This window comes from Maniola jurtina, chromosome 25 (genome assembly GCF_905333055.1).
Source record: "Maniola jurtina chromosome 25, ilManJurt1.1, whole genome shotgun sequence".
Taxonomy (NCBI): Eukaryota; Metazoa; Arthropoda; class Insecta; order Lepidoptera; family Nymphalidae; genus Maniola; species Maniola jurtina.
In genome coordinates, this window is record NC_060053.1 from 6720485 (window position 1) to 6746811 (window position 26327).

At 36.9% G+C, this 26327-nt stretch overlaps 2 protein-coding genes across 3 annotated transcripts in view; one reads left to right on the forward strand and one right to left on the reverse strand.

Moving 5' to 3' along the window:
* The first annotated feature begins 50 nt into the window (after positions 1–50).
* LOC123878045 (transmembrane channel-like protein 7) lies at positions 51–15675 on the forward strand. Its single transcript, XM_045925067.1, has 7 exons — positions 51–159; positions 263–818; positions 6072–6269; positions 10004–10111; positions 12474–12574; positions 13408–15463; positions 15507–15675. Exons 3-6 carry the CDS (start codon positions 6089–6091, stop codon positions 15397–15399), a joined length of 2382 nt encoding a protein of 793 aa, XP_045781023.1. The 5' UTR covers positions 51–159; positions 263–818; positions 6072–6088; the 3' UTR covers positions 15400–15463; positions 15507–15675.
* Positions 15676–19858: 4183 nt separating this feature from the next.
* Positions 19859–26327, reverse strand: part of LOC123878044 — a 48041-nt gene continuing 41572 nt past the window's right edge. Inside the window, exons 10-11 of one of the 2 annotated variants that reach the window (XR_006798732.1) lie at positions 25319–25383; positions 23173–23249 (exon numbers count right to left, since the gene is read on the reverse strand). Coding sequence is in view for 1 of the 2 variants with exons in the window: in XM_045925065.1 (XP_045781021.1) it covers positions 23135–23249 (115 nt within the window). In the remaining variant the exon portion in view is untranslated. Of the gene's footprint in view, positions 23250–25318; positions 25384–26327 lie in introns of both variants that reach the window. The other variant, XM_045925065.1, reaches the window with a different exon arrangement.

A 26327-nucleotide genomic window follows, 5' to 3' on the forward strand; every position in this document is an offset into this window, starting at 1 on the left:
CGGATATTGCATCGAGGAAATTTCCTCAGAGATTTGTTTACGCGAGCGATAGGCAGTTGTCGTTTTTTAAGGGTTATCTAAGGAAATTACATTGACTGCGGCCCCGATATCATCTAATTTCCATAGGAAAACAGATTACCGGCGAATCGTAAGCCGTTGGTATTCAAATACGTCTCAATATTTCTTCTCTACTAATAAATGGAATTATTAAAACAAATAAAAAGTACCTCTTATTTCATCACAAGGTTTATTTATATTTGAGGCAGTTCTTTTAAAATAGAATTGCTGCTAAGAACTAAATTAACTTTAAACAAAATAAACGAAAATATAAATAAATAAAAAAAAACAACGTTCGAAAAAAGAACATTTTCCAGACAACAATGAACTCATGACAGCTCACCGCTATTCGTCGAAATAGGAACATGCGTTCCGAAACAGACATTTCAACATCTCATTTTAAAATTAAATGTGGACTTAAAAAAATGGCGAGAGGATAAATAGGAAATAGTGAGACTATTATAAAGAACGTGATTATTTATTTAGCTAAGTTAAGTATTTATGTAATGTTTTAGCCTTTTATTATGCTTAATTTGTGTTTCAAAAGCTCTTTTTAAAAAATTTCATGTTTATGTTTCCGAACGTATCGTACCACTCCTTGTGGATTATTTTGGTCAGTCTGCGAAACTGCTTGGTCTTATTAGAAAATTAAATGGGGAGAAAAGCTGGAGGATAAATCCGAGAAATGATGTGTTTTATTTGTGAAAGAACTTTAATATGACGGAAGGAAAATAGCAGATAAATTGTTCTACATCATTGGGGTGAGTTAATTCGTTCCTTTACCTATAAACAATTGAATTAAAAAAATCAACAAATTCGTTTGATTTTGTTTTCGTAAAGAAAATAAATCGAATGTTTAACGTTAAACAGCGATAAACATTTTAGAAATAATCATAAAATATGTGTATCGATTGTTTTTGCTGTAGTTCTTATTGTTTACTTTAGCGCAAAATTATAGTTTCTGTTATAATTTCAGCTTTAATACACATCAGACTACAAAAATTGTTAGAAAGAAAAAAATATTGAGTCATTGTTTTGCTATCGTTTTTATTAGATCACCTCTGTGGTGGTCTCTGCCTTTACTATGCTCTGTACTTAATGAATCACAAAATAATTGATCATTGCTTAAACTTTCATCATGATCAACCCATCACTGGCCCACTACTAAGCACGGGTTTCCTCTAAGAATGAGAAGGCTTTAGGCCATAATCTGCCACCCTGGCCAAGTGCGGGTTGGCAGACTTCACACACCTTTGTGAACATTACCTATGGAGAACTCATGCATGTTTCCTCGCGATGTTTTCCTTCACTGTTAAAGCAAGTGATATTTAATTGCTTAAAACGTATAATATATAATTCTGCAAAGTCAGAGCCTGGGATTGTACCCCAAACCTTTAAAACAGAAGGTTAAAGTATTTCTATCAATAATTGCTAATAATAATCTACCTAAGAAGGCTATCATTGCTATTAGTGCTATTTATTATACACTAGAGGATGCAAGCGACTTCGTCCGAGTGGATTTAGGTTTTTGAAGACCCCGTGAGATCTGTTTGGTTTTCTATATCAAAAGTTGTTTATATCAATAACATGGACACAAGAATAGACATTGAGCGGATGGGTCTTTAGGTATCCTGTGAGAAGTCTTTGATTTTCCAGGATAAGCCTATGTCCGTCCCCAGGATATAAGCTAACTCTGTACCAAAGTTTGTCAGAATCAGTTAAACTGTTGGGCAGTGATAAGGTAGCAGACAGACAGACAGACACACTTTCGCATTTATAATATTAGTAAGCATTGACAAATTTCTTAAATATTAAAGATGCATGCCTGGAATCGAATCCCTGTACACCCAAGTAGAAGGCAGATGTCTTAAACCTTCACAGATTAGTTGGTAAACATAATAAACGCACATGCTTAGGTACCCACTCAAGCACATAATGAACCTAGTTACCTACTTGCTCGGTAAAAGAAATTCTACTCTATGATGAAATTGAGAGAAACACTCATAATCAAATTGTTGACACCACAATATCAGGTTTTTTTGATTACTATGGTTTGAATTTAGTGCACTGACCTCTATTAAGACAAACCCAACCTGTTTTTTGAAATCCTGACGTGGATACCAGCAATGAGTGTTTTGTGAGCGTACTCGGAACTAAATAAACTTAGTGATGCAACATCCGTCAACATAGTGTCAGGTTTTAAAGAGCATTTGACACAAAAGTATCAATTTTAATTCCCAGTATGATTTTTACACTTTGATTTGACACAAAAAATAACTGTCACTTTGTAGGGCATACCTTTTCCAGTGTACTTGTGTACATGTCCATTTCAGTGAGTGAGTGGCATTGAATAATTGTTAGGTATATATAGTAACCTTTCACCAAATATATTTTTATCCTATAGTTGTCATAAAAAAAAGACACAATGGCCTAGGTTTCAGTATGTGGATAATAACAAACAATTGCAAGTTTAAATCCCAGGTAGATTCGCGGGGATTATCTAGTTATTTTTTAACCCCCTACCCAAAAAGAGGGGTGTTATAAGTTTGACGTATCTGTGTATCTGTCTGTGGCATCGTAGCTCCTAAACTAATGAACCAATTTTAATTTAGTTTTTTTTTTGTTTGAAAGTTGGCTTGATCGAGAGTGTTCCTATCTATAATCCAAGAAAATCAGTTCAGCTATTTGAAAGTTATCAGCTCTTTTCTAGTTACTATAACCTTCACGTGTCGGGAGTGTTATAAATTTTTAATTTACACTTGTAAATGGTAGGGTAAGCTATGCCGCGTGCCCTGCTGTCTATATGAAGTGCACTGCGATTTTATCAGTCAATCAATATGTAATTTAGATACAGTCAGATTACCAGGTGGTAAATATTTGCTGGAAATTATCATATCACGCCAATCATTGTTAATACCTATCTATACAATGTTGGATATTCCCAATCACACTTAATAATATTATAAAGGAGAAAGTTTGTATGTGTGTGTGTGTGTATGTTTGTTACTCCTTCACGCAAAAACTACTGGACGGATTGGGCTGAAATTTAGAATGGAGATAGATTATACCCTGGATTAGCACATAGGCTACTTTTTATCCCGGAAAATCAAAGAGTTCCCACGGAAATTTAAAAAAACCTACATCCACGCGAATGAAGTCGCGGGTATCAGCTAGTAATTTATATGATAATGGGTAAATCACAACTCTACGTGATCAAATCAGAAATGAGGAGATCCGTAGGAGAAAATGACAAAAAAGCTTGGATTTGATTCGCTCCAGCAATACACGGCGCTGCAATTGCTTGTATACAGTATGGCATATTATTGTAAATTGAACATTTGAAAAGAGCAACCGCCGAGTTTCTTGCTGGTTCTTCTCGGTAGGAACGGCATTTCAAACCAATGGTAGATTTTTTTGACAGCACTTGTAAAAGTTTAATTGAATAAAAACATTTTGAATTTTGAATTTTTTTGAATTTAGAACCAGAGTAACCGACATAGCTCAACAGGTTGTGAAACTGAAGTAGCAATGGGCAGGGCATATAGATCGAAAAACTGACAGAAGTTGGGGTCCCAAGGTGCTAGAAATGGCAACCTCGCACCAGAAAGCGCTCCTATTCAGATGGTCGGGAGTTCGATGCTGGGTACGCACCTCTAACTTTTCGGAGTTACGAGATATCCAAGATATAATCTATCTCCATTCTAAATTTCAGCCCAATCCGTCCAGTAGTTATTGCGTGAAGGAGTAACAAACATACACACACACACACACACATACAAACTTTCACCTTTATAATATTAGTGTGACTATGTTGCAACTTTTATCCACTTATATGATGTTAACTGTACTTAAGTGATGAATCATTGAATCATTTGATACTTGATGATTCATTTAAGTATACAGGTTTGTGGTCTCTAGTCAGTGTATTATGAAGGTCAGTAGGAAGTTGGAATCAAGTTATTAAGTTTATTAAGTTTTTGTCTGGTGGGTGGCTTCGGCCGTGGCTAGTTACCACCCTACCGGCAAAACCGTGCCACCGAGCGATTTAGCGTTCCGGTACGATGCTGTGTAGAAACCGAAGGGGTATGGGTTTAATGCCACCCCTTCCAGATTAGCCCGCTTCCATCTTAGACTGCATCATCACTTACCATCAGGTGAGATTGCATTCAATGGCTAACTAGTAACTTGTATCTGAATAAAAATAATCTTACTTTGAAAGTTGAAAATACTAATTATTATTATTTGTTCATGAACCATTTTAATTTTTACTGTGGTTATACACAAATTCACGGTTTAACAGGGCTCTCTCCGTCACTTACTCCATACAATCGTAGTCCCAATTTCATTTGAATATTAAGCAATTAAAGTCCATGAAATTTTGCAGACATATTCTAGAAACTAATATCTGTGCCTGTGGAGTTTTAGATTTTTCTAAAAATATATAATTTTAAAATTGCAAGGGCTCAAAGATTTGTATGTGAATTTTTAAGACCGCTTAACTTTGAAACCGAATATTTTAACGGAAATCTGGAAAACCACAGGCATAGATATTAGTTCCCGGAACGTTTCTACAAAATTCCATTGAGTATGATTAGTTAGTATTCCAATGAGAGACGAACTACGTTTGTACGGAGTGAGTGACGGAGAGACCCCTCTTAGTGATTTTCCCGCTTACGTGTGCTATAAGATTCAGCCTAGGATTTTTTGGATCCAATATATTAATAATCATATTGTATTATTTTCACAGAGAAAATGAATATTAAGTATTTCCTATATATATTCAAGTATGACCATAGTATGACTCAATTAGGTAAAGTCCTTTTAAGTGCCATTTAATTCAACTGATTGCTGACTTTACGATTACTTTGTCCAGTAATCAAGTATAGTTGTTATAATGATAACAATAATTATTATTAATCCTGATAAGATAAATCGATTCATTAGAAGTTGTCATACGTTTTATTTGTGAAGCTTACGATTAAGCCACTCTTTCGTCTTTTTGTTTGAATACAGTGCAGTGATTATTTCATTGTTTTGTAAATAAATCTGATAAAAATAAATACGACGTTTAGTTAATGTAAGTAATGGCCTAATATCGCCTAATTTTTCAAAATGTAAAGTAATCAACTCTATAGCCATAGATCAGTCAGTTAGTCACCTTTTCTTTTTTAGTCCCCGACCCAAAAAGAGGGGTGTTATAAGTTTGACGTGTGTATCTGTCTCTGGCATCGTAGCTCCTAAACTAATGAAACGATTTTAATTTAGTTTTTTTTGTTTGAAAGGTAGCTTAATCGAAAGTGTTCTTCGCTATAATTCAAGAAAATCGGTTCAGCCGTTTGAAAGTTATCAGCTCTTTTCTAGTTACTGTAACCTTCACTTGTCGGGGGTGTTATAATTTTTTAATTTACACTTGTACTTATATATTCAGTAGAATTGAATCGGTCGTACTCAAAAAAAGTGTTTCATTTAAAATTAAACGTATTTCGAAGGCCTTTCAGGCTGAATATAGTGTTTGAATTTTTTTTTAAATGTATTGACTTACATAGTTTTTATTATCCAAGTTTTTACATCTATTTTTGAAGAAGCATTCAAAGCAAACACGTTTGAGATAAACTTGACATATGAGGGGTCTCTCACTCGCTCCATACAAACGTAGTTCGTCTCTCATTGGAATACTAACCAATCATACTCAATGGAATTTTGTAGAAACGTTCCGGGAACTATTTGGTTTTCCAGATTTCCGTTAAAATATTCGGTTTCAAAGTTACGCGGTCTTAAAAATTCACATACAAATCTTTTAGCTCCTGTAATTTTAAAACTACATATTTTTAGAAAAATCTAAAACACCACAGGCACAGATATTAGTTTCTAGAATATGTCTGCAAAATTTCATGGACTTAGGTTGCTTAATATTCAAATGAAATTGGGACCTCGATTGTATGGAGTAAGCGACGGAGAGAGCCCTGTTATGCGGTTTTTGAAATGACCGATTCAATTATTTCCTTTGGTTTCAGATAAAATGACATAAACAATGTCAGGGGGTAATTCGAAGAACAAGGCACGCTCGAAGCGGCAGGAGGGCTGGGAGGAGGCCGGGGGGGAGTTCTACCAGGAGCTGTACCCTGGCGGAGAGCAGGAGCTGTTCGACAACCTGCAGAGAGCTGACGCTGCCAAGCTGGCCACTTTGCTGCCATCCAAGCAGGCTAGGAACAGTAAGTTAGAGTAATAGGGAGATGTTGAGCAAAATTCTAGAGTAATCAATGTCAGGGTAATTCCAAGAACAAGGCACGCTCGAAGCGGCAGGAGGGCTGGGAGGAGGCCGGGGGGGAGTTCTACCAGGAGCTGTACCCTGGCGGAGAGCAGGAGCTGTTCGACAACCTGCAGAGAGCTGACGCTGCCAAGCTGGCCACTTTGCTGCCTTCCAAGCAGGCTAGGAACAGTAAGTTAGAGTAATAGGGAGATGTTGAGCAAAATTCTAGAGTAATCAATGTCAGGGTAATTCCAAGAACAAGGCACGCTCGAAGCGGCAGGAGGGCTGGGATGAGGCCGGGGGGGAGTTCTACCAGGAGCTGTACCCTGGCGGAGAGCAGGAGCTGTTCGACAACCTGCAGAGAGCTGACGCTGCCAAGCTGGCCACTTTGCTGCCTTCCAAGCAGGCTAGGAACAGTAAGTTAGAGTAATAGGGAGATGTTGAGCAAAATTCTAGAGTAATCAATGTCAGGGTAATTCCAAGAACAAGGCACGCTCGAAGCGGCAGGAGGGCTGGGAGGAGGCCGGGGGGGAGTTCTACCAGGAGCTGTACCCTGGCGGAGAGCAGGAGCTGTTCGACAACCTGCAGAGAGCTGACGCTGCCAAGCTGGCCACTTTGCTGCCTTCCAAGCAGGCTAGGAACAGTAAGTTAGAGTAATAGGGAGATGTTGAGCAAAATTCTAGAGTAATCAATGTCAGGGTAATTCCAAGAACAAGGCACGCTCGAAGCGGCAGGAGGGCTGGGAGGAGGCCGGGGGGGAGTTCTACCAGGAGCTGTACCCTGGCGGAGAGCAGGAGCTGTTCGACAACCTGCAGAGAGCTGACGCTGCCAAGCTGGCCACTTTGCTGCCTTCCAAGCAGGCTAGGAACAGTAAGTTAGAGTAATAGGGAGATGTTGAGCAAAATTCTAGAGTAATCAATGTCAGGGTAATTCCAAGAACAAGGCACGCTCGAAGCGGCAGGAGGGCTGGGAGGAGGCCGGGGGGGAGTTCTACCAGGAGCTGTACCCTGGCGGAGAGCAGGAGCTGTTCGACAACCTGCAGAGAGCTGACGCTGCCAAGCTGGCCACTTTGCTGCCTTCCAAGCAGGCTAGGAACAGTAAGTTAGAGTAATAGGGAGATGTTGAGCAAAATTCTAGAGTAATCAATGTCGGGGGTAATTCCAAGAACAAGGCACGCTCGAAGCGGCAGGAGGGCTGGGAGGAGGCCGGGGGGGAGTTCTACCAGGAGCTGTACCCTGGCGGAGAGCAGGAGCTGTTCGACAACCTGCAGAGAGCTGACGCTGCCAAGCTGGCCACTTTGCTGCCATCCAAGCAGGCTAGGAACAGTAAGTTAGAGTAATAGGGAGATGTTGAGCAAAATTCTAGAGTTATCAATGTCGGGGGTAATTCCAAGAACAAGGCACGCTCGAAGCGGCAGGAGGGCTGGGAGGAGGCCGGGGGGGAGTTCTACCAGGAGCTGTACCCTGGCGGAGAGCAGGAGCTGTTCGACAACCTGCAGAGAGCTGACGCTGCCAAGCTGGCCACACTGCTGCCATCCAAGCAGGCTAGGAACAGTAAGTTAGAGTAATAGGGAGATGTTGAGCAAAATTCTAGAGTAACCAATATCGTGGTAATTCCAAGAACAAGGCACGCTCGAAGCGGCAGGAGGGCTGGGAGGAGGCCGGGGGGGAGTTCTACCAGAAGCTGTACCCTGGCGGAGAGCAGGAGCTGTTCGACAACCTGCAGAGAGCTGACGCTGCCAAGCTGGCCACACTGCTGCCATCCAAGCAGGCTAGGAACAGTAAGTTAGAGTAATAGGGAGATGTTGAGCAAAATTCTAGAGTTATCAATGTCGGGGGTAATTCCAAGAACAAGGCACGCTCGAAGCGGCAGGAGGGCTGGGAGGAGGCCGGGGGGGAGTTCTACCAGGAGCTGTACCCTGGCGGAGAGCAGGAGCTGTTCGACAACCTGCAGAGAGCTGACGCTGCCAAGCTGGCCACACTGCTGCCATCCAAGCAGGCTAGGAACAGTAAGTTAGAGTAATAGGGAGATGTTGAGCAAAATTCTAGAGTAACCAATATCGGGGTAATTCCAAGAACAAGGCACGCTCGAAGCGGCAGGAGGGCTGGGAGGAGGCCGGGGGGGAGTTCTACCAGAAGCTGTACCCTGGCGGAGAGCAGGAGCTGTTCGACAACCTGCAGAGAGCTGACGCTGCCAAGCTGGCCACACTGCTGCCATCCAAGCAGGCTAGGAACAGTAAGTTAGAGTAATAGGGAGATGTTGAGCAAAATTCTAGAGTTATCAATGTCGGGGGTAATTCCAAGAACAAGGCACGCTCGAAGCGGCAGGAGGGCTGGGAGGAGGCCGGGGGGGAGTTCTACCAGGAGCTGTACCCTGGCGGAGAGCAGGAGCTGTTCGACAACCTGCAGAGAGCTGACGCTGCCAAGCTGGCCACACTGCTGCCATCCAAGCAGGCTAGGAACAGTAAGTTAGAGTAATAGGGAGATGTTGAGCAAAATTCTAGAGTTATCAATGTCGGGGGTAATTCCAAGAACAAGGCACGCTCGAAGCGGCAGGAGGGCTGGGAGGAGGCCGGGGGGGAGTTCTACCAGGAGCTGTACCCTGGCGGAGAGCAGGAGCTGTTCGACAACCTGCAGAGAGCTGACGCTGCCAAGCTGGCCACTTTGCTGCCTTCCAAGCAGGCTAGGAACAGTAAGTCATTACCTTATCTCTTGAATAGGGAGGGGAAGTTGGGGACAGGTTCCAGAAAGAAGAAAAAAAGAAGCCAATGCCAAGCCTTGAGCAACAAGTGTTAAAGAATTTTCGAGAATGGAAGTTACCAAACTGAACAGTAGGTTAATACTTTCAGCCATTGAAAGAGGGGAGTTCGGGAAAAGTCCAAAACGGCCAAGCTGATTACTTTGATGCCTTCCAAGCAGGCTAGGAACAGTAAGACCAGTACATAGATAGGTAGAACAGTAAGTAACTACCTTATCTCTTTAACAAGGAGGGGAGGCTGGGGACAAGTTCCAGAAAGAAGCCAATGCCAAGCCTTGAGCAACAAATGTTCCAGAATTTCCGAGACCGGAAGTTACCAAACTGCCTTCTAAACAGGCTATAGTAAGTTAATACCTTTAGTAAAGTTTTAGTGGGTATTCTGGTCTGCCAGTGAGTCCCACATACCCCTCTGGAAGCAGCTTGGTATCTGCGCAGCTTCTGGGAGGGATGCGTGAAAGCATTTTCCAGCGTTAAAAAAAACCGGCTAAGTACGAGCCAGACTCGCACACCGAGGGTTCCATACTCAGGTACTTTTTCCGGCATTTTGCACGATAAACAAAAATCTGCTTTAGAATGTACAAGTAAAGCCCTTTCATATGATACCCCACTTGGTATAGCTATCTTACTTTGAAATTGAAACACATTTTAATTATTTTTTTAATGATGTAACCACAAATTCACGGTTTTAGGATTTATTTCTTTACTTGTGCTATAAGACCTATCTACCTGCCAAATTTCATGATTCCAGGTCAACGGAAAGTACCCTATAGGTTTTCTTGACAGACACGACGGACGGACAGACAGACAGACAACAAAGTGATCCTATAAGGGTTCCGTTTTCCTTTTGAGGTACGAAACTCTAAAAAGGGCCCCAAAAGCTCACGGCCTGTCCATGAACAGAGGAGAGATGAAGACTTAACGAAACTTTCTTGTTCGCAGCGACGACGGTGAAGCGAGCCCGCTCCCAGAATGAACGAAGGCAGTCGACGTACGCGCGGACCACGCAAAGCAGGGACATACACCTCTCCATGTTACCAGATCTTTCAGGTAAATTAACACACTTTTTTTTCTCTCTCGTCTGGCTTTACACTGATTAGCCAATGTCAAGTTTGTAGTTATCCACAAGTTAGGGAAGCTATATGTATAAGTATGGACCTCGTCTGCGCCGGCGCCCGCCGACAAACACGCGGCGCCCCTTTAAAGCGCTTCCCAGTCAGTTCCACCCATAGACTTCCACCACATAGGTTCCACCACCAATAAACACCAGCAGAACACAAAAACCGGCCACTTCTAACAAAAAAACACTCCAAAAAGGCACCGCACGCTTGCCAGCAAACGCCACCACAGAGGAAGTCCATTAACACACTAATTAAATATGTAAAAAACCCGGCCAAGTGCGAGTCAGACTTGCGCACCGAGGGTTCCGTACCTTCTTTTTCTCGCGTCGATCCCTCAATTTTTAGGCACGTGGCTCCCTCGAGATATCACCTTCTTTACGAATTTAAATTAAAATTTAAATTGTACAGTTTTTCTCTTTTGGAGGCCGTAAACGGAAAACATTGCAGAAGGGTTGCATACAACCATACAAGAAATTATACTTTTTTAGAATTCCGTATCTCAAGAGGAAAAACGGAACCCTTATAGGATCACTTTGTTGTCTGTCCGTCTGTCTTGTATGTCAAGAACACCTATAGGGTACCTACTTTCCATTGACCCAGAATCATGGGTAGGTAGGGTAGCATAAGCAAAGGAAAAAATCGTGAATCGTGAATTTATGGTTATACACAAAAAAAAATTAAACTGTGTTCATAAACAAATAACTAGTATTTTCAATTTTCAAAGTAAGATAAATAAATTAAGTGCGGTATCATATTATGAAAGGCCTTTACTTGTGCATTCTTAAACAGACTTATTTATTTTTATGAATAATATTTTTTGATTTATCGTGCAAAATGACGGAAATATCTGTATACGGAACAATTGGTGCGCGAGTCTGACTCGCACTTGGCCGGTTTTTTCTTTTTGAGATACGGAGCCCTAAAAAGAAATGAAAAAATCATTCAATTTATATTTTCACCAAGCGAAGCCACGGGTGGTCGCTAGCTATCTTTACCTTAATTGGGTATCAAAATAATTAGCACATTTTCCGTTGCCCAACAATTACTTCGCAATCAATTAGTATGCACCGGGCCTACATACAAGGTTGAATGAACCAAATGTACGTTTCATATTAATATTTGTGCGGTTTCCCGATAAACAGTTAGTCTCAATAATATCTCAATAATAAAATAAATAATAAAATAATTTTTTTTCCGTTACTTTAGTTTTTTGTTGTTTATGTTATTTTATTTCTCTTTTGTTTCTGTTATTCATTGATTTTTTTGTTGATGTTATTTTATTTTTTGTTGTTTCTGTTATTTTTTCTGTGTTTCTGTTATTTTTTCTGTTGTTTTTGTTATTTTATTATTTGTTGTTTAAAAATAGGATAAAATGGGAAAAATAAATAAATGAGATATAAATAAATAATCATAATGTGTGTATGTGTGTGTTTGTTACTCCTTCACGCAAAAACCACTGGACGGATTTGGCTGAAATTCGGAATGGAGATTGATAATATCCTGGATTAGCACATAGGCTACTTTTCCGGGATAAAAAATAGCCCATGTCCATCCACGGGATATAAGCGAACATGTACCAAATTTCGCCAGAATCGGTTAAACTGCTGGGCCGTGAAAAGGTAGCAGACAGACAGACACATAGACACACTTTCACATTTATAATATTAAGTATGGATTAGTATGGATGTGAAAGTGTGTTTGTTTTGTTGGTTTTTCCTATCACAGCGCAACGATGTAATAAGCCATCGCCGCCTCTCAAAAGGGCTACGAAAAAAAAAGGTTACGTTAATAACCCCCGACCCAAAAAGAGGGGTGTTATAAGTTTGACGTGTGTATCTGTGTATCTGTGTGTCTGTGTATCTGTCTGTGGCATCGTAGCGCCTAAACGAATGAATCGATTTTAATTTAGTTTTTTTTGTTTGAAAGGTGGCTTGATCGAGAGTGTTCTTAGCTATAATCCAAAAAAATTGGTACAGCCGTTTAAAAGTTATCAGCTCTTTTCTAGTTTTCTTGTAGAAAAGAAAGTTAGATAACCCTTAGGTTCATAATATTCAAGTGTCAATTGACAAATGTCAAGCTGTCAAGATGGACGTTGCCTAGATATACATAATTATTTATTTGAAAATGATATTTTGGAAAACTCAGATACTTTGGATCGTAGGCGCGGAATAGTCCAACAAAATCGGTTCAGCCGTTTGAAAGTTATCAGCTCTTTTCTAGTTACTGTAACCTTCACTGGTCGGGGGTGTTGAAAATTTTCAATTTAGACTTGTTTTAATCTTGTTTTACAGAGAATCTGTCAAATGAAGAGAGGACATGGGAAGAGATTATGCAGATCAAAGCGATGCCGGTGCCTATGAACCAGAAGCGAGATATCAAAGCCAGATTGCAGGTAAATAAGCTATGAAGGGTCTTTTTTTTTTTCTCTTTCATATCTCTTCCATCTGCAATCAGTCGGTGGACTATGAACAGATTTGAGGACCAATGTTATATATAAGACTATGAAGTTTCTGGCAATCGTTTTTAGACTTGCTATACCAGTAACTCGATTCGGAAAAACTGTATTTATCATTTAATCTCAATTGTTGTGATTGGCTGAATTCAAAGTGTTCAATGCAACAATGCATTGTAACCAATAGTGAACGAGCGTCAACCAATTAGAGCTTATTGCGATTGTGACATTGCTGTCATTCTACTGCAATTGAGCTGCTATAAGGCTGAGATATATAAAGCGCACTTTGACTTCGCTCAGACTTAATATATTGTTAAAAAGAGACAGCGTTATACCGCTTGCATAAATCTGTCTCGTTTTAACTGAAATTTGAGTCTAAGCAAAGTCAAAGTGTGCTGTATAGTATTCAACCTAAGATGTCTTGCACAAAAAGTGCTTATGCAAACGAAATTGCACCTTAGTGTAACGAAATAGTGTCTAAGTTTAGTGAATTTGTTATTGCTAGTGTACTGCCTATTTCGTGGCACGTTTTTGTCATTAGTGTAAAAAGTTCTAACTGCGGACTAAACTCCCAGAACAGAAAATTATAAATTCCTAAATTTGTCCCTGCTAGGAATCGAATCCAGGATCTCCCACTTATAAAACTACAGTGCTTTCACAGGGAACTTCAACTTTTGACGATCTTAGAGCATGGTGCTCTAAGATCGTCAAAAGTAGAACTACCCTCAAAAACTTTGTTTTTAGACTACCCTCAAAATTCTTTTTCTTTTCAGAACGCAACAAAACTCCGCCTACAAGGTTTAGAACAGCTACAATGGCGACAACGCAAAGTATGGCATCGGTTCAGCATACGATTCACAGAAATCGTCGGCAAATTGGAACTATGGCAATCATCTTTAAGGGAAATCGAGGGAAAATTTGGTACAGGCGTGGTCGCATACTTCCTATTCCTAAGATGGCTGCTTTTCCTAAACTTTGGCATATCCATTTTCGTGATAGTTTTTTTGATTGTACCCACAGTTTTACTTGTCGAAGTTGATTACGAATGTGACGATTTCGCCGAGAATTCCACAATATGTTGTTCCCAAGCGTATTTAAGGCGGAATTTGACGGAATTTAATGTAGTTCTATCCTTCATTCAAGGTACAGGTTGGTTGGAAAGAACTATTCTATTCTATGGCGTTTATACTGATCAATTGTATACGTATTTTATTAAAACATTCTGGCAAACTGAGTTCTTTTACAACATGCCGTTAGCTTATATACTGGTTCCGATTTCTTGGGCATTATTTTCTTTAATAGCTATAGTTAAAACAGCTGCTAAAGGTTTCAAAGAAAGGTTGGTCGAGAGTGAAGGGCAATTTTATATGTATTGTAACCTTGTTTTTGGGGGGTGGGATTTTTGCATCCAGAATGACAAATCCGCGAAAATTAAACACAAGGCGTTGTACAACGAAATTAAGGGTTGTTTAGAAGAGGAACGGTTTAAAGAAGAAAAGCAATTGAGGACCAGAGAAAGCCAGATTTTGATGCATCTCAAACGACTATTAATACACTTAGTGGTATTCATTATTCTCATAGCGTCGGGGATACTAATTTACGTGATTTTCAACTATTCCATGGATAAACTGAACGAAGAACAGAATTCTCATAATGTTGTCAGTGAATTTATTAATGAAACAGAACAGTCAGCTCTAAGACAGTATAATGTAAGCGAATATTCGTTTGGACAATTGCAAAGCACTTTGCTTGAATTCCTACCATTTATAACCATAGTTGTATTGAATATAATCGTCCCAGAAGTTTTCAGTTATCTAATAAAATTTGAAAGCTACATGCCAGCTAATACAATTATAATAACATTGCTACGAACAGTTTTGTTAAGACTTTCATCGTTAGCAGTTCTGTTAAGTCAAATTTACATACAGATAACGGATCCAGAGAGAATTAAATGCGCTAGTTTTTACGAAGAATTTCGATTGGAATGCTGGGAGACGTATGTTGGCCAACAGTTATATAAGTTGATTTTGACTGATTTTGCATTGCAAATAGTCATGACATTCATAATAAATTTGCCACGAGCGTTTATAGCTAGACACAGCAACAGTAGGTGTCTTAAAATCATCGGCACACAAGACTTTTACCTTCCCAAACATGTTTTGGACATAGTTTACATACAAACCATAATATGGATGGGTTCGTTTTTCTGTCCGTTCCTACCGATAATTGGGACGATTTTCTGTTTTTTGATATTCTATATCAAAAAGTTTGCCTGTCTAACCAATTGCACGCCTTCTCCTATAGTTTACAAAGCTTCTAAATCCAAATCGTTGTTTATGTCTGTGTTGCTGCTTGGGTTTGTGATATCAATAATTCCTGTGGCTTATTCAGTGGCGGAGATCACGCCGTCTTGGAATTGTGGGCCGTTCAGAGGTTTTGATACGGTTTGGGAGTTTGTGGTTGAAACTTTCGATGGATTCCCGTACTTTATTCGCGAAATCGTATTTTTATTTGGGACCTCTACATTTGCTGTCCCTGCGTTTGCATTTTTACTATTCTTTTTGTATTATTATTGGGCCGTGGCTGCCGCAAACCGACATATGGTTGAAGTTTTGAAGAATCAACTAGTTTTGGAAGGGCACGACAAACAGTTTCTGTTGAACAGACTAAGTGCGTTTATTCGGCAGCATCAGAAGCGCTGTGAGAGAAGAAACAGGGCTAGCTTTGCTGATGATGACTCTTCTATACAGCATAGTTCTAGATAAAATAGATAGTAAAACCTAGACTAGCCTGTTTAATCAAGGTTTAGACTAATAACCAGCCCTTAAAATATAAAATATAAAATTAAATTAAAATAAAATTAAAATTAAAATTAAAATTTGAAATATACTGGTGGTAAATCATCAAACAGTGTGGTATAAGTGACTGATAAAAATTATTTCTATTATATTCGCAAAGTTTTTTAGGGTTCCGTACCTCAAAAAGAAAAACGGAACCCTTATAGGATCACTTTGTTGTCTGTCTGTCTGTCCGTCCATCCGTCGTGTCTGTCAAGAAAACCTATAGGGTACTTCCCGTTGACCTAGAATCATGCAATTTGGCAGGTAGGTAGGTCTTATAGCACAAGTATCACATCCGAAAAACTTGTATTTGTGATTACATCATCAAAAAAAAATTAAATATGTTTAAATTTTCAAAGTAAGTACGAAGTGGGGTATCATATGAAAGGGCTTTACCTGTATATTCTAAAACAGATTTATTTTTATGCATAATAGTTTTTGATTTATCGTGCAAAATGTCGAAAAAAATAGTCGAGTACGGAACCCTTGGTGCGCAAGATCGACTCGCACTTGGCCGGTCTTGTGACGCTGCCTGTATATGTCGGAAATTGAGCTTTAAACCAATGCAGCTTAGGTTCTTTTTACTTTTTACAAGCTTTAATGAATTTATTTGTCTATCTGCTGACAAGCATTCCATATAATAATCATCTTTCGATAATAAGGACTAATGAAATGGAACTAGTCATTGAAGATTCCTTTTTTTTTTAAATGAAATGCTAAATGATTTATAATCAATAATTAATATAATATTATTGTACTGATTTTAATAGTTCTCTCTTATTTACTTTTCTAATACTACGATCAAATGAGTGTACTGTGCAGTGGTATTATTATATAGTATTTTTTTTGTAAATAGCATTTATTAGCGAATATATAACAGAATACTTTAGATTAGTGATCTCATTATAATATGAATGAATTGTATATAAGTATATTAGAATAATTAATTAACTAGAATAATACAATTGGTCACAAATCACAATGTTATGACTAAGAATGTATTCTTACGTATCTTTTTTTTTTGATTCGACTATTGCTCAGATCTTTGATAATGCAACATGAGATATACTAATTTGTTTTTTTTTAAAGAATATTAGCCATGCTAATCATGACTAATACTCCCCTTTCCCCTCCAATTAAGCGTAAAACTTGTGCCAGGAGTGGGTACGACAATAGTGCAACGGGTGGGGTTTGAACCGCCGACCTTTCGGAATTCAGTCCGCTCCTCAACCGTTGAGCTATCGAGGCTCTTTTATATAATTTCAAACCATAGACTACCATAATCTATTTTTCTTTAAATGATATCGAATCAAAATCATTTATTCAAAGTAGGTACACCATTTGATAGTCAAAATTGTTAGATTTGTAAGATGATATAGTGGTGATAATTAATTACGTAAACTTAAAACTATAGCTAAGAGAGTTCCAAACGCGCCCAGGTCTGAGAAGAGCCCACAAAAAACTCAGCCGGGTAGTCTTTTTAGTATCACCACTTCTCAAAATCATCTTGGACTACGTAGATGCTGCATTTAAATTGAAATCTGTTTAAGAGAAATATTATTTATACCTCTAGTATTCTAGAATCAACATTAAAATCCGCAGGGCCACGACTTTGTTGCAACTGAATGAATTCGCTGGCTGGACAAATTCGTGGCCCGGCAGTAAAGTCGTTTAAACCGTATTGCCCATAGATTTTTATACGTAGACAGTGTAAGTTAGTCCAATTAGAAAATTCTAGATAATTTTAAATTAGCCAAATCTAAAGTCATAGCATAAATATAATTTTAAATTTAGAATGTAATTTGTAAATATATTATTGTAATCTATTTATTTAATGCAATTATGTTTAAAATAAGTATACATAATGACAACTTTTATAATTTGAGCTTTTGGTCGGCTGAGATCTATAGTGTACTTTGACAGCTCAGATTTAAGACAGGGTTAAAACGAGACAGATGTACGCAGACTAGAGCTATGTGTTTCGTTTTGACTGTCTTAAGTCTGAGCAAAGTCTTAAGTGTGCTCTAGAGTAAGTTTGAAAGTATGGTTTTGCTGAAGTAAATAATAATATATTGATCTCTTCATTCGAAACGGGAATATTTTTTTTTAATTAAAGTGCTCAATTCAAAATCGATTTTGAAAAATGGGTTGAATTAAATTTTGTTCCATTATTGATCTATAATATTGTTGACATATTTTAAGGCAATGTTAACCTTATTCGACAATTGGATGCGTTTTTGTAATATCTCATTATTCGAGTGAAAATCTATCTCGTACAAACTTGCAGCCTATGTAAAAAAAATCATCTTTAAGTACTGTAAAAATTAGGAAAAATAAGCTGTAAATTATATAAAATACTATTAAATTACGCTAAAAAAAATTTAATCTCGCTTTTTTTGTACGAGATAGATTCAAAATTAATTTTAAATTTGTGGGAAAATAAAAATAAAACACGAAGTAACATTAAAAATGCAATTTTATTAAATAATATTTGTTAAATATCAATAAAACGTGACTCTGTAAGCGATTGTAAATTAAATCAGAAAAAACGCGGGAATCGCCATTTTTTCTCGTTTAATGCCACAGATAAGTACTAGACCATAGATTATAAACATGACACTGCCAACCTAGTTGTCAAAATATTTATAAATATGAAATATGAAAATAAATTATGTACCTAGCGCAAATTTTGTTTTTACTCCTTCTCCCCTCGACTTGAACTCTGAATAAACAAAGCGGGAATCGAACCCGGCTTGTATCTTATACGGGTCTAATTTAAGGTTCACTAGACGGGTCTGCCTGAGAAATTCAAATTTAATTTGGTTTTTCGCAATTTGTAAACTAATACGACAAAGTAGGCTAATTGCGAAAAACCAAATAGAATTTGAATTTCGCGGGCAGACCCGTCGCTTGCCCCTTAAGATTCCCCTGTGCTCACGGACCGTGGACCCCTGGTACCTGGCATATTCCTTGTTTTGCCACTCTCTTGATACGCCACTACCTCAAACAGACCCTTTACTGCATCTTGTCCCTTGCCGTCATGTTGGCACCATTGCTTTGTTCACTTTATTCCTTCGAAGTTAGGGTTTATAATTGAGTGAACTGCAATGGTGCCTACACGACGGCAAGGGACAGGTCATAGTGAACGATCTGTAAAACGGTATCTTATTAATTCATCATGATCAACCCATTTCCGCCCCACTACTGAGTACGGGTCTCCTCTCAGAATGAGAAGGATTTAGGCCATAGTCTGCCACGCTGGCCCAATGCGGATTGGCAGACTTCACACACCTTTGAGAACAGGGAGAACTCTCAGGCATGCAGGTTTCCTCACGATGTTTTCCTTCACCGTTAAAGCAGGTGATATTTAATTGCTTAAAACGCACATAACTGAAAAGTTAGTGGTGCGTGCCCGGGATCGAACCCCCGACCTCCGATTAAGAGGCGGACGTTCTAACCACTAGGCTATCACAGCTATCTTATTAATTAGTAAAGCTCAAAAGGGCCAGAACCCAGAGCCGTAAGGCCAGTTGAAAAAAAATATGCTTTGTCAGGTTTCTAAAATTATACTTATTAGTAGAGGTGTAAAAGTAACGAAAACGAGCGTACCCGTATGCATTCGTTACTATAACAATTAGTACTCGTTACTTTCGTATCGTTACTCGTTACTTTTGATACCACGTAAGATGAACGAATCGAGTCGTATTGCGTACGACAGTATGATGTCGCGGCGTCCGCGTCGCAACATTCGTAATTTGTAGAAAACATACTTAGGTCTACATTACATACAAAGCTGCGTAAGGTGCATTTTCTCACTTTTCCGTATTTTGAACCGGACGTGTGTTTAAGTTATTCTCAATTTAGTTTGATTTAATAAGTGTAGAACTACAAGTGAACTGTTGACGGAATCTACTAAAATATTAAAAAAAATTACCTTGAGCTTGAGCTTATGTTAAATATCTATACTAATAAATAAAATTAGAGTGTCTGTCTACAATTTCGAAATAACTGTCTCATTATTAAGCTCATATGGTTATTTGAACGATACCATAACAGAATCGTACGTTTTTAAAATTTTAACAATAAACTAAACAAACATCGGTTTTTGTAACGTACGTTTTTAAATTCACCGAATGAGCGCGCCTGCGCGTAAAACATACGGTTAGCAAACATTTCAATACACGTATCTACGGTACTTGCGTCAACCGAAACAGTGTAGGAACGGCCATACGACGAAAAGTGCGAGTAACGAGATGCATTTGTGAGTAACGATTCGGTACTCGGTACTAGATGGCGCACCCGTTACTCAGTAACGAATACATACGGTTCGCTACAGCTCTACTTATTAGAAAAGTTGGGTGTGAAAAATTAAAGTAAGAGAATGTTTATAATCGCTTTATTTCCGTGATAAAACAATTGCTTTATGAAATGCTAACATCAACTATAGTATAATATAAACACTAGCTTGGAGCAATTTATTATACAATTATTGAACTTAAAAGCCTGGCTTACTAACATCGATGCTAATTCGTTTGTACACAAAAAATCGTGCTATCCTTTTCTGTTATAAATATTGTGAAAAGGATACGGCTATTTTAAGACCTGTAATTTTGGTACAACGAAATTAGCCACAATTTTTCATCTTAGCATATCTTTTCCGAAATAGTTTGTTAATTTTTCTAAACCCACGTTTTACACTTTTACAAGGAACCAATAATTTATAGACCTCGTAAATAACTCAGGTTTAGAATAATTTGCGAACTAAGATTAACAATTATTTCATCAGATGTTTACTACATTTATTCAAGAAAATAACTACTATAATATAAGATACTTTAGGAATACAAGTCTTTATGGATATGGAGACGTTCTAAATTCAAATGTGTTTACTTTTTTTTAGTTAAGAGAAGAGTGAAGTGGTTAAGAGTTTTAATTTACAGACGTACTGTAAAAAATAATTTTAAAAAATTGGGTTGAGCCATGGTTGGAGTCCCAACTCAATTTTTTTTGTAAATGTAATTTTACTTATTTTTTAGTAAAAGACTACCAAAGAGACCAATAGTTAATTAGCGTTTAAAATAAATTCAATTTCCAAATTAATATTTTGATTTCAAGTTATTAGTATGTATAAAAACATACACAAATTATAGTTTGCATTATTCAATAATCAAATCTGAGATCATATTATTTCGGGACGAATTGAAATGAATGAACGAATGAATGATTTATTCAAAAATCAATGAAAATACTTTATTGCGATTTTATTTTTTATGAAATTGTATTAGAACCACTTCACACTACTCTATAAAGATTCGAACCAAGCTCAAAGCGGGAGGAAAAATACAAATTGCTTAGGGATTAAATAATTTGTACAAAAAATACTGGACCGTTATGTGGAATACGCAATTAATATAATAATTTAAGCGCGTCATACACGTTCCGATTTGTCGGGTCCGACCGTGCATTGGAAATGGCTTAGTGCCTGAAATTCAAGAACTATTAATATGGTGAAAACAAGACTAGGTACTCTAGAAATAAAGAGAAAGAATGAAATATATCTTGTTTTCAACAAATCGGAATGGTAGGTACAGCCAAGGAAATATTTTTCAAATATATCTAAGTATAATATTAATAAAAAGCAATTATTTTTTATGTGTTCATTAAATTGTTACTAGATTATGAAAATGAGTATTTTACAGTAATAGTTTTAATAATAATTTTTTTTTATTCGCAAAATACAAAAATAGAAATTCGCCATAAACTATTCAACAAAACGTGTTTCAGTACACAGGAGGATAGGAGTAAAGTAGGTAAATAGAGGAAATATTGAATAAGGATAATAGTGTACAAAATATTGTTAATAAATAATTAATTCCATTAATGATCGTATTGAATAATTAAATTAATATAAAATAATTTGCATACCTCGGTCTATTACATCCGATGATAGTAATTAAAAAAAACTATTATTTAGTGGACAGATTTTGCAGAATCAGGCGTACATACAATTATTTACAGTTATTAAAAAATATTTTACTAGTTCAAAGTTACAACTAGTCCTACAAAGAATCCCTGCTAATTAGCGCAATATGACATTTAGATTTTTGCAAGAGCTATTGGTTTTAATAATATATTTTTCTATAATTTAGTTATTTTATCAAACAAAATTTGTGCTTTTCGGGACGAATGGTTGCCAGTCTATAGTTATAAATGGAATAACACAATATTGTATTATTGAGGGTTGATTTTTCAATCGCCAAATAATCATTGACGAGAGGATTAGATATTTTGTCAGATTTTCAATTCAAAAATTGACAAAAAGTCAAAGAACCTTCAAACATTATTTGGCGGTTGAAAAATCAGCTTTTTACACAAAACGTTAATTCGACTGTATACAGATAAAAAAAATTGATAGGTAGTCATGTTGCGCAAGACTTGCGCTTTTTAGTTCATTTAGTTTCGTGGACATCCGCGTTAGCAACAAAATATTTTGGTAGCCAAAATATAACCTAATATAACTTTTATTTTAGAATAATAAAGCGTAGAGGTGTAACAATATAATTTCACAAAGTAATACTTCGTTATCTGGTATAGGTACTCTAGATATTTCATGTGATGTTTCGCATTGCACTGTGTATAAATAAAGCTTATAGAGAAATACTACTAGTATTTTTTTTAAATAAATCGATGTATGAATGATATGAGCCACTCAGAAATTCTAAACACATCCTTGACTTATGACTTCAGTACACTTTGACATTCAAATCCTAAGACATTCTTCTGTCAAATTTGACAAATAACAAGATTTCCAAGTAACAAAGAATAAACTTTAAAAATATTGCATGTGAATAATCAGGTCGACCATGTCGGGATGTGTAAAGAATCCTAAGGTTTTACTTAGTACTAAAATACTACTATTAAAATTAATGTCAGTCCAATATAAAGACTCAAACATACGAAAATGTCTAATTTTGGAAAACTAAAACATTCCTAAACTGTAAGAAAGTGTACTTTCGAAGTAATACAAAAAATTGCAAAAAATAATTCATTGTGCGAATTACTTATGTGTGGGAATAAAAAAAATTGCATCTTCCCAAAATACTATGTACCTTAGCTAAATAAAAAACTTAAACAACAAAATCAAATCCATTAAAATTTGGCGGCAAACACTGACATATGCCAAAGTGACATTTCTAAATAGTCAATTACTCATCAAATCATACATAAAACGTAAAATTAATTATAAAACGAGAAAAAAATATGTATAATTTCAATAAATGGTTTATAATCTCTATTGTATAACAATAATTATGTACTTCCATTCCAATCTTTTTCACATTCATTCAGTGTATTGCAAGTTTCTAAACAGAAGCTGTTTAAAATTGTTTTTATCACAGGGTTCGAACCCAGAGCCTAGCTGAAATTGATTTTAAAAAAAAATCGTGCCTGTCGCAAACGGAAATAATCGAAAAACGACATTTAAAAAATCCAATACATACTGGCGCGGCGCCATCTTTGAATTTTGACACATGTCAATGTCAAAGCGACGTTTTTTTTTTTAAAGCCGCGTCTACACTACATAAATATTTGGTTCCATTTTCATTACACATACACACACTATCACATCGGGCGTCGTAAAACCGCCTCTATTTGCTTTGTATTAAAAGTCGTTATCGCTTGACGCGTCGTATGTCTCCGTTATAAGGGTCGGCGGTTGGTAGCGCTGGTTCGGCGATAGAACCGGCCCGTGAAACGACTGTGAGCGAAGGACATTACTGCAAAAGTAATAATAGGTTATAATATTATATTTTTTATTTTCTGTTCTTATGGGTCAGCGATATAAATGTTGAACTAGATACGGAGCTTCATAGTGACATGTTACAACGAACATAGGTGGTGGAAGCGCCATCTAGTGGAACATTGATATCGCTGTTTTAATTCCATAAAAAACTAAAACTATAGCAAATTGCCACATTTAAAAGTAATGTACAGTCGGACAAGGCTCTTTTGGCGAGTTGCCAAAATCGGAACTAAAGCCGCCATCTTGAAAAGTGCACTTGTTGATAGTTCGCTGTGTCGGCATAAAGCTACAACAGCGCCCTCACTCTAGTGCCAAGAGAGCCTTGTTGGACTGTAATCCTTTTTATCAGAGGATATTATGAAAAGAATGGATAGGTACATGTAAGTTAAAGGTTTAGTTTAAGTTTATAGATATTATTAATTTGCTTATTAAGTAGCATCCACACTTTACTGGATAGTAAATTACATGACTGTAAGAAAGTTAAAAAACCGATGGACGTTCGGGTCCCAAGGTGCTGGAATGGCGACCTCGCACCGGAAAGCACAGCATTGGAAGACCCCCCACTAGGCGAACGAACAACATTATTAGTCACAGGGAGCCCCTGGATTCAGGCAACACTTGACCGTGGCATGTGGAAGTCCCTGTAATACAGTCCGACAAGGCTCTCTTGGCACTTGAGTGACGGCGCAGTTGTAGCTTTATGCCGCCACAGCGAACTATCAACAAGTGCACATCTCAAGATGGCGGCTTTAGATGGCCACGCGCCAATAGAGCCTTGTCGGACTGTAGACCTATATGCCCAGCAGTGGACGTCTATCAGTTGTTGATGACGATGAAGAGAAAGTACGGAGACTACTTAAGTAGCGTAATGTTTGCAATTAATTATTTTAGTATTATAAAGGTAAGTGATTTTTCCTTTAAATAAAAAGGGTGTTAGAAACATATGGGTGTAAATCATTAAGATTCCAAATATTTACATTACATAAAATTAATACAATATATTGTTACAATACATACATAAAATACATATTTATCCACCATAATAAAAGCTGAAAGCATATAATTATGTTATTAAATATAATGCATTAAAAGCACATTTATAAAATATCAACGAAGCATAGTTTTCACAAAGCAATACTATAATTTAGAAAGCAAATGTATATCTCGATTTTTTTATACTAAAAACCAATCTAAACAGTATAAAAACTTTTACTCTAAGACTCCCCTAGGTAAAATAAAATCCCTACGCAATGAAATGCTAAATTAAAATCTTTTATCTATTTATTTCTAATCTAACGGTTTTCGCTATATTTAACCGTAAAATACAAAACTAACATTTAAATAACAACCTACTAAAACTGAAAATCTAAAAAAAAAATTAAAAATTAATTTTAAAAAACCTAACACAGAAAGCTCAATCATAGAAGCTTAAAAAATTTAAATATTTTATTTTAGAAGTTTTAAAAAAATGTGACGGAAACATCGAAGTGTGCACACACCTTAATTCTCCCATAGACAATACAAAATTAACTACGCAAGATGGCTACAGTATGACCACAGAGAATAAAAGTTGGACAATAGTGAGCTATATTAATATATAATTAACATAGTAATTTTAAAAAATACTGATAGAAAGTTATTAGTAAAAGAAGGAGTAGTTACTATTTTAATAAAATTGCCTCAAAGAAATAGAAAAAAAAACCTTCAGAAACTAAATCCTCACAAAAAGTGATAAAAGTGGTAATATTATAAATGCAAAAGTGTTTGTCTGTCTGCTACCTTTTCATGAATCATTTAAACAATTGTGATAAAATTTGGTACAGAGATAGATTGAATCCCAGAGGCTACTTTTGTCACGGAAAATCAAAGAGTTCATACTAATATGGACGCCTTTACAATTACCCGAGTACATTTTACATGTTACAACTTAATATATCATGTACCCCTAGGCTCAAGAGGGTGGGTGTGGGTTCTACCACAACTCTGAAGCCAGTTGAAAAAAAAAACACCCCAAACGTCATATCTGTCAAACTGACAACTGACCTTAACAAGATGGCTGCCCGTGACACAATATCCAGAAATGCATGCATTTTGACATCTGTCACGCTCTAGAATTTTAGAATCAGTTTTAAACATAAATAGATTACTCTTAGAGTTAAATGAACTAAAAATAAATGTTAAAATAAAAGGTATAATATTAATATTATTACAATATAACTAACTAACACCATCACGATAAACAGCCAAAAGAATTATTTATATCTAGTTATTTAGCTTTATAATAATTTACACAGATAACATTTTATGAAATCAAAATACCTATTGGCCAAACAATTTTAAATACACCTAGGACAAGATAATATCTACTGTTGAAATACTCTTTAACAACCTGACACCTCTCCAATCCCCTTCAAATAAACATTACATAAACCTCTCATTGACAACACCCCTTAAAAATACCCCTTAATAAGGCCTTAAAGGAGTGATATCCAGGGCCGTAAAATAAATTTAAAAAACCCTTAATAATTGTCACTCCCCATAAAAAAGCACCCTTTGTGACATTTGCATAAAAGTACGGAATTGACTATTGACTTTCAACTTTTATCAAAGTCTCATTTTACTTCTTAGGTCCTATTTAAGTGGACCCAATATACAGCGTGTTTTATTTTATTTATTCACATTTCAATACTAATATTACAAATGCGATGTCTATATTTTTAGGGTTCCGTACCTCAAAAGGAAAAACGGAACCCTTGTAGGATCACTTTGTTGTCTGTATGTATGTATGTCTGTCTGTCTGAAGTGTGTGACAATACTATACTTTAGTTTTCCTTAGTTTACTTTAAAGTATCTTCTCGCTGAAATGCGTAAGGTGCACTATAATAAGCGACCCATAGGACCTTGTTAACTGACTGACAATAGATTTGGAACTGACATGATACGAGTGATTTTTTTCCAGAAGGTCTAAAGCGCCAAGCAAATCACGTCGCTTACGCGTCTCTCAGAAAAGATTTCTGCAATTATTAGGGTTCCGTACCGCAAAAGGAAAAAC